The sequence below is a fragment of the Pagrus major genome, chromosome 8, assembly GCF_040436345.1.
Source record: "Pagrus major chromosome 8, Pma_NU_1.0".
In the NCBI taxonomy this organism is placed as follows: Eukaryota; Metazoa; Chordata; class Actinopteri; order Spariformes; family Sparidae; genus Pagrus; species Pagrus major.
The window spans coordinates 3,716,567-3,730,973 of record NC_133222.1 but is presented as its reverse complement, the minus strand read 5'-3'; the positions used below and the strand labels follow the sequence as shown (position 1 = coordinate 3,730,973).

The following is a 14,407-nucleotide window of genomic DNA, read 5'->3' as shown; positions in this document are numbered from 1 at the left end:
GCTGTTGTTTTCCGAACTGACTGTTCTGTAACCTGGTGACGTCTTTCATTTTTGTGAGAGTAAGTAAACATTACATAGTCACAGTGAGGATGTAGCAGTTTTAATCAGGGCTGGGCGTGTTACACATCCTACGCCAGCTACACAGAGAAAGGAAAATATTGGATGAAGCACATCATGCAGCTTGGATTGAAAGATTCTTCAGATTGGCATTCTCAGCTAGGTATTATTTGACACTCGGTTTTGTCTGTCTGCCCAATTTTTTTTCTGCCACTGACATTTTCTCTTCCATATTCTTTGAATTTTTATGTTTTTAGTTCCTCATTCCTGCTGAAACCACAGCAGCATTGTAGCAACACAGGGTGGATACTGATTGCGTGACTTTGCTCAAACCTTTGATAAATGCCAGGGATACAGTTAACAGGTTGACTGCCAATGTTAGAAGAGGGACCGACACTGTTTACACTGCAGGCCCACATGTTATTTTATACGCCTGCTTCCCTCTGGAGAGAAAGCTGCTTCCCATGAAACACAAATGCATGTCTCTCTTTTGGACACGATCCTTCGGAGAGACGGTTTAATTGCTAACTGAAACAGTTGTTATTTGTAAATGTGTTGTGCTTTTGTGCATTTTGCTAATAAAACTGATAATACTGTTAACAACAATTTAACAGCATCAGTGCACTCCGATGACCAGCTCACTCCCGTCAACATATGGGCATTAAAAAAAGAAAGAAGCACCAACCTGTTTCCCTTTGAGACACATCATCTGTTTACTAGTACATAAACTATAATGAACCCAGCTACCCACTCAGCAGCAGCAGCTTCAGTGCTGCGGAGGGAACAGCTTGCAGGGCTGGTGATCAAGCATCATGATTAAGCACCAACTGCGAGAAAACTCTCCGTGTGTTCGGTCCAATTCAGCCCCAGCGCTGATTACACTCATCAGGTCCCCGTATGCTGCGGGGTTTGGAGGCGCACCAACTGCTGTTTGAGATACAGATTTTTGCCAAAATTATTTAATTACTGGACATATGGGCCGCAATAAAAGAGCAGGGCTTTTGAAAAGAGGAAAGAAATAGAGGCAATGGGAGCATTAAAAAAAATCACATAACACTCACATGTCTACGCTCTGCTCAAAAAATGTCCCCCCCCCCCCAAGAAAAACATAAAATCAAAGTTATTTCAGGTCACATTTGAGCTGTAAGTGCTTAGTTGTGCTGCGGTGCAATACCGCTCTCCACCGCCGTGTGTCGCTGTGGTGCGCACGACAACGCAGCGACCAACCGTAGAAGAAGAAATCAGTTCCATAACAACACGTCACATCCGCTGACCGCTGCTAAAGGTAACTGATTTCATAAGAGAAATGTCGATATATTCGCTAAACTGTGCGCATATTTACAAACTGCTGTCGCAAATAAGTGGCAGCAATCGAGTTAAATCACGGGGTTGAGTCACATCACGTGCTGTAGCCGTGCTGCTCCTGTCTCGCTGTTCTTGTTAGCTAACTAGCATGCTAAACAGATAGCATGCTCCTTCAATTAAAATACTGGACTGGATGCAAGAGGACTTTTATTTTGAAATCGTTGACAACAGGTTCCTCTGCTCGGCACGAATAAAACGCACTAATGTGCCTTATTGTGCCTTTATTATGCTTTCAAACGTGTTATCTGATAGTGTTCGGCTCACTGACTGTGACTCATGTTTCAGTACATCAGCAAGTTAGCTCATGCTCTCCCCCTGTGTAACATCTGTCAGCAGATGTGCAGGATAAGCATAATCCTCTTTTCAGGTGGGAAGGCTGCGATGAGTGACTTCACAGAAACAGCAACCGGGTGCACTTTATTAAAGCAAGGAGATTAAATTACAAAGTGCTTTTAATGGATTTAATTACGGTATGTTAGTTTGACAATAATACAGGGTGCAGTCATCAGGGTTTCTGATGGAAAATGCAAAATGAAGTCATATTTCTGTCAGCGTTCTGCCAATACTTGTTTAAAAGTGGAAGTAGTTCTGAAGAATCGCTGCTCTGTTTCAAGTTGAAATTCACTTTGCCTCCTGATTGTGTGGCTCAGTGACAAGTCAACAGGAAGCTTCGGAAATAACCCCTGGCTGTGCCTGATGTTCGGAAGATACTTCATGTTATTTATTTGACCAGTGGAACAAATAAGATAAAGAAGAGTCCTGGTTGTCAGTCTCCGGTCCGGATAGGACCTCATGACTGCCCTCCAGCCTCACAGAGCATCACCACAGCTGCTACTATCACATTATTGTTTGATGAGCAGTAGCAGTGTTACTGTGCAGCAGTCTGCTCCAGCTTTCATTATCCAGCTCTCTCTGCTACTTATCAAGGTGAAGCAGGTATTTTTAGTAAGTAGGTATGTTCTGTGTCTGCTTGGTTGTCACCCACTACACTTTCTTCTTCTCCCGCTCCTTTAGGTGACCACCTCAGGACTGTGCAACAATGTTGCGCTTGATCGCGACATCCCTGTGCCTCCGGTGCCAACGTGTCCCAGCTCTACCTCTAAACCTGAGGCCATGTGCAACCCTGAGCTCAACGGAGAACCAGCAGACAGTTGAGGATCTCTACGGTCTCTCTGTGGACATCCAGAAGATCCGAAAACTCAAAGGATGGGTCCTGCATCAGAGCCCAGCCTACACAAAGGAGGTAGCTGGGCTCCTGAATGACATGGGAGCCTCGGGCTCCATCGTGGCTCGGATCTTAACAGACCACCCCGAGGCGGTCCTCTGTCTCCCAGAGCAGATGCAGACCCAGAGGGAGCTGTGGATGTCCGTGTGCCCAAACCAGAGGGAGCTGGTTGGCATCATCGAGAAATTTCCGGCCTCCTTCTTCACTTCCTCCAGCCACCATGACAACCAGCGGAACAACATCGCTTACTTCCAGAGCTTAAACCTCAACAAGCGAATCATCACTAAGCTCATGGCCAGCGCCCCGCAGAGCTTCAGCCGGCCTGTGGAGCAGAACGAGGTGATGGTGCGTACGCTCCAGCAGGCCTATCAGGAGCTTGGGGGAGAGGAGGACAACATGAAGATCTGGCTTCAGAAGCTGCTGAGTCAGAACCCGTTTGTCCTCCTCAAGCCTCCCGAGGTGCTGAGACAGAACCTGCTCTTCCTGAAAGACAAAGGCTTCAGCACGGCAGAGCTCCTCCGCCTCCTCTCCAAACTCAGGGGCTTCGTCACCGAGCTGAACCCGGACAGCATGCAACTCACCCTGGCATACTCCCAGGACACGTTGGGCTGCTCCGAGGCAGAGCTGCGGGACATCGTCCTCAGCTGCCCGGCTGTGCTTTACTACCCTGAAGCTATTTTGGCTGAGCGCATTAAGGGCCTCCTCAGCGCCGGGATCAGCATGTCTCAAATCATAAAGACTCCGACTGTTTTAGAGCTGACCACTCAGATAGTGACTTACCGCATCCAGCGACTGAGGGCGCACGGTTATGACGTAAGGACAGGTAGCCTGCAGGTCCTGAATGGCACTAAGAAGGACTTTGAGATGAGCTGTGGAAAACTACAGCTGCGTAGAGAGAGACCACTTTTTAACCCTGTTGCCCCTTTAAGGGTAGATGACTGACAGAGGCTGTGTGGACCAATGCAAGTGAATGACAGCTGTAACTGGATGTTTACTGTCCTGATTATTTATATCAGTATCCAATTAAAGTGTCTAAAGGTGCTCTTACGATCAGCATTTCATTTATAATCAACTGCCATCGCAATATTTTAGTTTTCTGCGATCTGTATATTGTTATATGAAAAAAAAATACAAGAATTTTCTTCAGATAACTTAAATACCTACAGGATATTTGGAAAGAATTAATCATTCTTGAGTGATTGGGGTGATTTTGTTTGGAAGTGCATTTTATCGAACAACCACAGGCCCTGCTTTGTTTGATAAATAGATTGTAGCAGTCCAATTGTTTGACTTGCCATTTTTCTTTGTTTGGTGTGACGACACCCTGATTGAAAGGCTTAAAAGAGGTGGGAAATGTCACACCGGGGGCTCTCACCCTCATACCGAATCTGCCCCTGACCCAGTCTGAACCTCTCCCTGAACCACAGAGAACCTCATTGCCCCCTTAGATTGTCAGCCAGAAACTTGTAGGAGCACATTTATTTATTATAGCGGGAAGAGGCATTTGTTTATTGTTCATTGTCCTAGTAGTGGACACTGGGCATTCCCCTAGTTTTACATGTTTTTTGTTTATATTTTTATGTAGGTTGGGCTGCCCTGTAAGCAATTTACAGCCAGTACTGGCACAAGATTAAGAATGATCGAGATTCACACAGCCTGCACTCACAAGCAACAAACTCCAATATACCAAACAACCCTTAAATCAGATTAAATTAGGTTATATTAGGCAGCTGGCTCTTGTAGATGAGTCATGGAAAATGAGAACTGTGTTGAGTTTGTTGAGCATGTCTGAGCTAGTTTGCTTTACTTGGATGGGTGGTAAATGCACACTCAGGTCAAAGTACAGATACTTGCATAAAAGAAGACTCTGGTAAAAGTAGAAGTACTGATTCAACTTCTTTACTCCAGTAAAAGTAATAGAGTACAGGCTCTGAAATGTACTCAGAGTATCAGAGTAAAAAGTCTCCCTCTGAAGGACATTTGTGGTCAAAGCTAACTGAAGCTCACGTCATATTAATATAATTCAAAGACTATTAAAGTTAAAGGTAGAATCCGTAGGATTTGTCCCAGCTGTTCCTGAACGCACCACAAAGATAGTTGATAGTTGACAGATACCTGAAAAATCTTAAGTATGTTACTTCCCACCTCTGCTTACTCGACTGCACATTCTGTGATGAGATTTTTCGACGATATGACGATATATTGTGCAGCCCCTCGGTGAACTTGACAGTGAATCTCAACAGTGAGGGTGCCTGAGTTAAACTTGTAGTTTCCTGTTTATCAGGGAGTCTGACGGCGCTGCACGTGAAGAGCAGCACACTTTTATTGCAGGTGTAAATTCATGTTGTAAGAGACGACGAGGGTGGAGTGATATCAGAAAGTGAGACGAATGTAACGGCATCTTAAAGTGTCGTGCTTAATGCTCGTCCGTTGCCAAACAGAGGATTTATTCCTGTTTATTTACAACTTCCCTCATCACAGTTAACGTCACATAAAACACCTCATGACATAACCGCACAGACGGATGTGCCGACTCATCCGTCAAACGCATTTCTGACTATAAGCGAAGACAAACAAGGCTTTTCAAAGCATTTTATTTACAGCCGGCGTAAGTGTCTCATTTTCATACTCTGTTCTTGGCAGCACAAGTGTTCCCCTCAGGGAGGAAATCTGACTGCGTCTGAGATTTGTATTGTTTCTTTACAGATGGAGACACTTTATTATAAGTTATTCTACTGCAGAAATGTCACGTTATTATCATTTCAAATGGATTCAAATGCGCCCACACTTTAGGATGACAAAAAAAAAGTCCTTTCACTCGGATTGGGAGTGCTTTATTTGAAGGCACTCTGCAGTCTTTGTTCAAAAAGAAGTTTCAGTTCATTTATGCAAAATAGATTTTCCATTATGTTTGGCTTCATTAATAAGGTTTTCATGTCTGTGTGCGTCATACGGAGGTTAAAAAAAGGGCTTTTGGATTAGTGCCCACATATATTTTTGTATAAGCCACAAAATCAATATACAATCTTTCTGAGCATTGTCTAAACCGAGAGCGGGCGTTTTTTATAATGTCCCCCCTGTCTCGTTTTGAATGTGTCTTAATGTTTCAAATCCAGCAAAAAGCCCTTTAAACATGCTTTTTTTGGCCTTGTAATGGGAGCGAGCATCCCGGCTAATGAAGTCATGACTTTATGCCTCAAGGTTCCTTCGCTGGCGTAATGTGGACGAGGGGGTCACAACAAAGAGAGAGAGGACTTGTGTGTCCAGAGGGAGGAGGAGGATGGAGGAAGAGGCTGAAGGGGGGGGGAGTCATATACATTAACAACTTCTACTCCCCATCTGCTGCATCACTCAGCATGGCTCTGTAGTCATGGCGATAGCCACTGGGCAGATGATGCGAAAGTGAGTGCATCTGGTAATGAATGTGAGCTCTGCAGATGGATGCTTGACTCGTGTTCATTTTCCAGACCATTCTCGACACGGAGCCCCCCGAGGGCCGACGACAGTACCTCAAGTGCTGCAGCTGATGTGCTGAAGGTTCCTAATTTTACACAGACATCTGTGACTTTTTCTTTAATTCATCATGTTGCAAGCGTGTAGCTCTCAGTGGCGCCGAGTAATAAATACAGGGAGTTAATCAGGATGGATCAAGGTGAGGCAGATGAGACAAGGCCTCAGGTGACTACATGCGAGTCACCTCTATTTCTTACCCGCTGTCCTCTTGTCCCCTGTCGGCCCCGCGCTGCGCTTCTTGAATTACACAGACAAGCCAGGGAGGTTAATAGGAGGGAGTATAAATCGTCCTGTTTCATTTCAAACATGACACTGGTTGATATTAGCCACGCTCAACTCTTTGCTTTTATGGGTCCTATCTCACCAGAAACAGATGACATCTGCAATTAAAAGCTATGATTTCCAGCTGCAGCCAGAGAACGGGCGACCGCTGCTGCAGTAAATATTCTTCTTTTCTTTTAAAGTCAATGTAAGTTAAAGGATAAGTTCACCCAAACACTAAAATTCAGTGTTTATCTACTCACAACATGCTGATGGAAAGTAGAAGTTTCGTAGACCACACGACATTTCTGGAGCTTCACAGCAAAACAGCTCTGCAACTCCTGAACTAAATGGCTCCATACAGCTCGTCCAGCGTAATCCAAGTCTCCTGGAAGCTCTTGGATCCTAACCTGATGTGAAAAGATGTTATTTGCATCGTTGACACACAGTAGAGCTTGTGCACCCACTTCAGAAGCTTTTAGCTCAGCAGCGACTATGACTTAAGTTTTCATTTATGGGTGAACTTATCCTTTGAGGTCAAGATCTGGTATTTTAATTTGGAAGCATTTGATTAAAAGCAGCTAATATAGGAGGAAAATAAACATATATATTTATATATTTATATATATATTGTTATTGCTCTGGTGTTCCTTCCCTTTATAATAACATTTGCAGTGTGGGATGTCAGTTTGCACTCAGCTCAACTCTTCTCTCCCCACCTACACCAGAAAGTTTGCTTTCTGTTATAATTACTTATCTCTCAGTAGAGACTCCTACCTGCGCCCCGATGACAGACCACAAATATCCTCTACAAGCTGCGGGAGAGAAATAAATGTCACTTTGATGGACGTTGAATGCACCAAAGCTAAACAACCTCCTATATTGAATGTTGCATCTGAGATTCACAAAGGCTCATCTGTCACTACTGGTGATTTGCCTCGTGGCGAGGGGAGGTCTGTGAGGATGGACGGTCGTGTCACTCCTGTCTTTTATAATGTCATCGACCATTTAAAGCAGCTCGTCCTGGAGACTCAGACAAATGTTTCTTTTGAAATCACAGGAAATCTGATCACAGGAGGCGTGCCAACATGTCTCAGTGATAAAACAATAACTGATAACTCTTTAATTAAACAGAGCCATTGTTAACGGTGTCTGTCTGGTTCCTGTTACGACAAGTCAAAACTGTCTGCGGCGAGAAAAGCCTCATTGTTTCATCTCCACAGTCGACAGCCCTGTACTTTCCTCGGTGTATTGGGATTTTTCACAGTAAAATGCTTTTACCCTTTATGTTTGGGTGTATTGTAGGTGAATGAGTTTGTCTTAAAGTGTAGGAAGTTATAACACGAAGCATTTTTTATACTGCAGCAGACGAGGCAAGCTGAGTTTAGCTCCGTTTAGACACGAGGCAGTTTAAGGTGCTTTACAGGAGAATAGGAACACATAAAAAATAAGACTTTAAGACACATTTTTAAAATTGCATTTAAAAAAAAAAACGACCAGCTGCTTCACCAGGCTTGGTTTTGATCCTGCTCCAAAACCTTTTAGTGCTTTTAGAGACGAGTAATCACATTTTAAAATCTGACACACAGGAAGCCAGTGCAGTGATTTAAAGGGGCATTATGTAGAAATTCAAACTCAAAACTTGAACATATACAATACTGATGAGGTAATAAAACAAACTGAGAAGTATTTATATTTTCCATAAGTGAATAAACAAGCTGCTCTCAGAGGAAAATAAGGTCCAAGAACGCTGTTTGAAGCTAGAAAGGTGGCGGGGTCCGCCACATATAAACATTATTATAAACACTGTGTTGTCCTTTAAGCTCAGTTTGTTTATTCAGTCATGAAAACAAAGAGTTTGATTATTTAGTTTGTTTAGGCATGAAATAAATCAATGAAGATCTCTCTTCTGATTAAAATGTCTTCCTAGAAACTACATAGTGCACCTTTAAGGGTTTGAAAAGTTACTTTGACCATTTTTATAATTATTTTATTGTAACAAGACCATGAAACCATCAGTGTCCAATAGAAAGAGCTCTCTAACATAGAGCAAAAATGCCCATTTGGCTGAAGCTGGTGGTTAAAATCCAGGACATGTTGTTTGGTATGCTCTCGGTCTCTTGTTTTCTGTGATATGACCCCATCTAGTGGCAAAAACTACCTATAACCAGTAGATGAGGTTCAGAAAATGTCATTTCTATTAAAAAATGTACCAGTTTGACTTTAAACAAACTTTATTACTGTAGCATAAAAGTCATACATTAAATGGAGCTTCAAGTTTCTGAACACAACATAAAGTTAAAAAGAACGTGACATTTAAAAGAATAATAACGGAGAGATAAAATAAGAAATAAGACATGATAGTAAAGATGCAAGTCTGAACACACACACTAAATATGAGCCGGTCTAAACAGGTGAGTTTCTTCCACAGCAGGTCGTCCCACAGGCCACCAGAAGACCTGAGGGATCCAGTGGGTACAGCCATGAGTCCAAACAGTGACAAACCTTCATCAACAAGTCTAAACCAGGCGGTTTACATCAGTGCATTTCAACCCAGAAGGCTTTATATTGCTAACGCTCAGTCTCTGAGGTGCTCACACGGCCAGCTGTTTGTCTGCTCCAGTGGGAAGAAACTGGGGGTCTTAACAGTGTTTATCCTGCTGGATTAACAACACTATCTCTGGGCAGAACCTCCCAGTCCTGGGTAATCTGGTAGCTCACTCCACCAGGAGTGTAGCCACCTCCTGGGTTCCTCTTCCAGAAATCTGTGCAGCTGCTTCATGGCAGGGTTAGGGTTGTGACTTTTTCCACGTCTGGGCGAGGATGAGACGGAGTGGAGAGTCCTCTGTTCCTCGCGCCATTGATGGTACAAGACATCCAAGGAGTGAGGTCGAAACAGATTGTAAGTTATGACTATGGATCTATGAGAAAGAACGATGACCGTCACCGTCTCTTGTCGCTCATAGCGGGCTGAGGTGAGAGGAGGAGGCGTCATCACCTGGATGCTTTATGGGCGGCGAGCCAAGCCTCCTAAAGTCAGTCACACGACTTAGTTAGTTATATGGTCTTCAGGATAGGTAGATGATGGCATCAGTCAAGGTAAAGACCGTGGTGACGGTCATCGTTTGGTCTTATGGATCCATAGTTATAGAGTAACTTCACATAGAAACTTGGATAGACGAAAGGATGTGCTCTTTAAGTGTCTGTGCTCACACTGTTTCAAGTTTTTCATGGATTACACATTTACACCTGTTGGAATGTGTTTGTGTTTTGGCAAGTGTTGTCAAAGACTTTGGCTTTCCTTCAATACAAAGATTCACTGTGAGTTTTGGTTTTAGCGTGTGTGTACAGTCACACTCGGAAAGAAATGTCTAAATGGACGAGCAATCAGAAAAAAACACACACGAGAGTGATTTTGCTTATTTTCTGTGTTCTTCTGTCTACACTGCATCACTAGTCTCTCTCTTGAATACCTGACATTTGTACTTAATGCCGTTGTCCTCTTGAATTCCACTCGGTACATCGGGAAAGCTGAAAGAAGAAAAGGTTTTACAGGTTCATTAAAGGCCAGAAAACAGCTGAATATAAGAATTAAATGGATAAACAATTTAATGAAACAGTAGGAACGCTGGGGGTGGAGCTCAATCATGTTCAGAACCATGAAACAGGATATAAATGAGCTTTTACTGGTGAAATATGACTTTTCAACAGATCATTAATTAATAAACTACCAAACTTAGTACATTTGCAGTAACTTTGCTCTTGAAACAGCCGGTGGCGGTGATGTCAGCAAATCCTTTCAAACACTGACCTCGCAGTCTGTCCACACATTGTGCTGACGGTTAGTTTGTAACAAAGGGACGGCAGCGTGGCACAGAGCGCATGGTTTGCTGAGTAACTAAGTAGGGGTGAAGTTCAGACTAGTCACACAGATTACAGTGGTTAAGCCTGTTTTCGGTAATTTCGGGTGGTTCAGAGCAGAGGAATAGACGGCGTGGGACGTTGTTTTATATCCAGACTTGTGGGAAAGATATTATCAAGTTTTAGATCACATCCGTGTCTGTGCTGTCAGATTATACGCTGTGTTTAATGAAGAGTAAAATGGAAGAGGAGAGCGCTGCGTGGCTCTGACGGCTGATCTGACAGGAGCTCTTTATTGGGGCAGATGGGAGTAAAAAAAGTAGGCGGCTGTGGACCAGCTTGTCTTGTAGGGCTGCCCAAAGGGAGGCCCGCGGATCAAACAAAGAACATGCATCTTAGTAGAACGTAGTAGTTGTGGTTTTAATTAAATTTATTTTTCCCTGGTAAAGTTGTGTCGATTTGAAAATGCGCACCGCTCCTGCTGCCTTCAGGCGGATGTAATTAACCACAAGAGAAAGCTTTCACAGCGGCTGTGGAGGACGAGGACAGTTACTGGTCAGCTACTTCCAATATTATTTTTTATTATTTTCGATGGTAAACCTCTGACATTTCTGCTGTCTGAAGAATACAGAGTGTGTCTGAGTGATTTTGGAGAGGTGTGTGAAACCATCAAATAATGCCGGAGGACACAGTGCATATCGCTGTCACCAAAACCATTAACACCAGTGGTATCAGACATCGATCTGCATAATAAACACACACACCTGCTCCACCTGACACGCAGGTTCAGCTTAGACCACAAAATCCTAAATATGTGGAAACGATCCAAAGCTCATTTAATGACAAGCGTGTGACGGGCGGAGTAGCCAAGCTTTGAGGATGAGTCTATTTTGGGAGATACGGACGCGTTAAAACCTGCAGATTTTGCTTCCTTGCCAGTACTTTAGGACAAAGGAGGCTGAGCAGAGAGTGTTTTCTTTCCAGGAAGCACCATTTTCTTACCTTTCTTGTACTTTAAACAGCTCTCTGTCAAACTCGGGGAAGAAGACGTCGCAGTCGAACTCTGCCATGACGTCCGTCAGGTAAACCAGGTCACACCACGGGTGCTTCAGCGCATCCTGATCATACACAAGAGAGGCTTACATTAACAGTATTAACAACCTGGCTTTGCCATGTGAAGTGTAGCACAGTGTTAACACAGATGAAATCTAAGCTGCACAGGACAACTTGCATTTAAAAGGCTCCAAATGGCAGCGGAAATTATAATCCTGCCCAGCAAACATCATTTTAGTTAAACCAGGAGTGTCATGTCATGCATAAGTAAAAACAACTCTGAGGGCACAGCAAAGGTGTTTATGGTCTTTAAAGCTTATTTTCGTGTCTTTATTCATTTATCTCACATAACATTAGGACCCTGAAACTGAAGCAGCTAAGTGGGAATGAAGCCATCGTGACCTTCATTATTATTTAGACCTGTGGTTTTCCTGTCTTGCTAGTTTACCTCGTAGACCCGCGTCCCGCCAATGATCCATATGGTCTCAATAAGGTCAGCGAGGGGGGGTTTGGCTGCCAGGAGGACGGCGCTCTCAAAGTCCTGACACAAGAAGTTGGCGTGATCTGGAACTGTGCTGTGAGAGGAGAGACGTCCAGCAGTCAGAAAATAAAAGCATGACGATGAAAACCTCGGGTGGTTTTGATGCAGATGTTTGTTTGTGTGTGTGTGTGTGTGTGCACTCACTTCAATGTCGTACTCAGCACTACATGCAAACTATTGGCTATTGGGAAGGTAGTTTCTGGGTGGTGTTGGAAGCAGCGTCTGCCCCAGACCAACAAGTTCATCTTTCCTGAAACAGACACAAGAAAGTATGTGACACTGAACTCAACATCTCAGCTACTGCAGCTCTCACATCTCTTCTTATGACACACAGTACAGGATTGGGTGCTGTATCGTAGGCAACTGGACTTGTTTCGGTTCCTTGAAGACATTTGTGAGTTGCAGGCTTTTAAACTCTGTGTAGGAGTGTCCTTACAGAGTCGTTAAGGACACGTGTGAGTCGTTGAGAAGTAAAATAATAAATTCATGTCACACTAGAACGACCGTCTTTGACCAGAGGAGGCGGCCTACGACAACTTATCACCCACCCACAATGCAGTGCGTCGTTTTGAATCATACCCAGGCCTGTATGAGGTGTTTATAACGTGATGATGTAATATTACCTGGTCTCGACACCCTCGTGATTTTGTCCATGAAGAACTTGAATTCAGATCTGCAAAAAGTCACATTTTCAAGATTAAATGAAGCAGAAAACAGTCGGCTGTTACTAAGCTCATTATTTCTAAGCACTGCTGCTTAAAGTTTACACATGGAGCAAAGAATGCCCTGGGGAATGAGACGTAGTTACGTATCACAACATACCGAAACACAAATGAGTCACCACTACTATAACTACACATTAACTACTCTACTGCACCACTACGCTCCACACCCTAATAATTTCAGCCATGTAAACAGTTGCTCCTTTACACTTTTCGGTGGAGTGGCCAAAGAGGAGATCCTTCATCCTTCTAGTGTTTCATATTTTAGCACATATTTTCCTTTTCCTGTTTCTTGCTGCGTGTACTGTACTTCTGAACATTTCAAAGTGTAATATTTCTAATATGTCAAGCACAGTGCTGGAGGGGCAGACAAAGCAATTCACCGCACCTTTGTAGAGTTATGTTGAGTATGTGACAAACAAAAATGCAGTCCAGCTGCTTCCACTGAGGTAATAACTGGTTACTGTTTGTAACTGTTACCTTTGAAACAAGTGCTGCTGGTTTTCAACTACCACTGAGTTCTGAAGCCTTGTTTAAAGAGGTCATGCTGTGCTAATTTTCAGGTTCATACTTTTATTTGTTGGTCCTAGTAGAATAGGTTTACATACTTTAATCTTCAAAAAACACATTATTTTTCTCATATGGTTCATTGCTGCAGCCTCTCTTTACACACTGTGTCTTGAACGCTCTGTTTTAGTTTTGGAGTGAGACATCTCGCCTCTGTTCAATCTTTGGTGAGAGTTGCACATGCACATTATGTAACAGGCAGGATGTAGCCAATCAGAGGCAGAGTAGGGCGGGTCATGCTGAGCCAGGTAGTGTGATCTAAAATAACGCTGCTACAGCTGGTAACCATGGCTGCAGGACAGCTGTATGTATTTTATAACATATATTTAAATATATATTTATATAACACCTGTTACATAGTGATGCACATAAGTTACGTAAATAAAGGCTCAACTCCAAACCAGGCGGTTCAGAATTTAACAAAAACAAAACAAAAACAAAAGTCATACTCGAGTAAAAGTTAACACAAAATATTACTTTGGTAAAAGTCTTCCGAATGAATAATACTCAAAAGACTCGTAGTAACTGATTTTAAATATACTTGATGATCAAAAGTATAAGTACATGTAAACTGTGCATGTATTTAAAAGTACATATGTAAATGCTGTCTACTATGAGTCGTCTGGCAGATTATCGGTGGATTTTTCTTTATCAGTGGGTTTTTTATAATTATTTTATGACAGATAAAACAAATTAATTAAAAAATGTGGCACTTTGGCTCTGATGCTGCAAAGTAAACTAGTAACTTAAGTTATCTAATGAGTGAAGCAGAGTAAAAGTACAATATCTGCTTTCAAAATGTAAACATTAGAAAATACAAATACTCAAGTAAAGTACAAGTACCTCAAACTTTTAATTAAATGTACTTAGTTACGCTCCATCACTGATCATCCATCAGGTTCAGTCCTACATTTATGGACTAACTTATTAATTATATTCCATATTTGACTTTAGAATAAATTCTGCTTTCATGGCCTTTAAAAGCTTTTCCTTAAAATTAACTTACACAGAGGACTGAAAAACAAAACACAGTCCTCCTGCACAGATGTGGATCCTCATCCACAGTAACTAGTCTGTCTCAACCATCCTGCAGAGAAATGTTTTCCATCTTACGGTATGTCCCAGGGCATTTTCCCATCCTTCCCCATGCCCCTGTCGTTGCAGACTGCCGCGATGAGGCGGATAGGTTTCTTCTGCACTTTGTCCTGACACGTCTCCATCTTCAGCAACACGGGCAGGATC

At 42.9% G+C, this 14,407-nt stretch overlaps 2 protein-coding genes across 2 annotated transcripts; one reads left to right on the top strand and one right to left on the bottom strand.

The window, feature by feature from the left end:
• The first annotated feature begins 1,379 nt into the window (after positions 1-1,379).
• Positions 1,380-3,694, top strand: mterf2 (mitochondrial transcription termination factor 2). Its single transcript, XM_073472286.1, has 2 exons — positions 1,380-2,349; positions 2,437-3,694. The coding sequence occupies exon 2, from the start codon at positions 2,462-2,464 to the stop codon at positions 3,587-3,589; it is 1,128 nt and encodes a 375-aa protein (XP_073328387.1). The 5' UTR covers positions 1,380-2,349; positions 2,437-2,461; the 3' UTR covers positions 3,590-3,694.
• Positions 3,695-8,643: 4,949 nt separating this feature from the next.
• Positions 8,644-14,407, bottom strand: LOC141000528 (dihydrofolate reductase). The gene is made up of 6 exons (XM_073471239.1): positions 14,279-14,407; positions 12,500-12,549; positions 12,021-12,126; positions 11,784-11,910; positions 11,285-11,400; positions 8,644-9,952 (listed from the first exon to the last, which is right to left on the bottom strand). Exons 1-6 carry the CDS (start codon positions 14,383-14,385, stop codon positions 9,862-9,864), a joined length of 597 nt encoding a protein of 198 aa, XP_073327340.1. The 5' UTR covers positions 14,386-14,407; the 3' UTR covers positions 8,644-9,861.

Excerpts from the sequence above, each read along its gene's own strand:
- mterf2 (XM_073472286.1), top strand. The coding sequence starts at position 2,462 with ATGTTGCGCTTGATCGCGACATCCCTGTGCCTCCGGTGCCAACGTGTC.
- LOC141000528 (XM_073471239.1), bottom strand. The coding sequence starts at position 14,385 with ATGGAGACGTGTCAGGACAAAGTGCAGAAGAAACCTATCCGCCTCATC. Across the intron at positions 11,911-12,020 it reads GTGCTGAGTACGACATTGAA|CACAGTTCCAGATCACGCCA; the intron begins GTGAGTGCACAC and ends CTCCTCTCACAG. Across the intron at positions 9,953-11,284 it reads CTGTTTAAAGTACAAGAAAG|CTTTCCCGATGTACCGAGTG; the intron begins GTAAGAAAATGG and ends TTCTTCTTTCAG.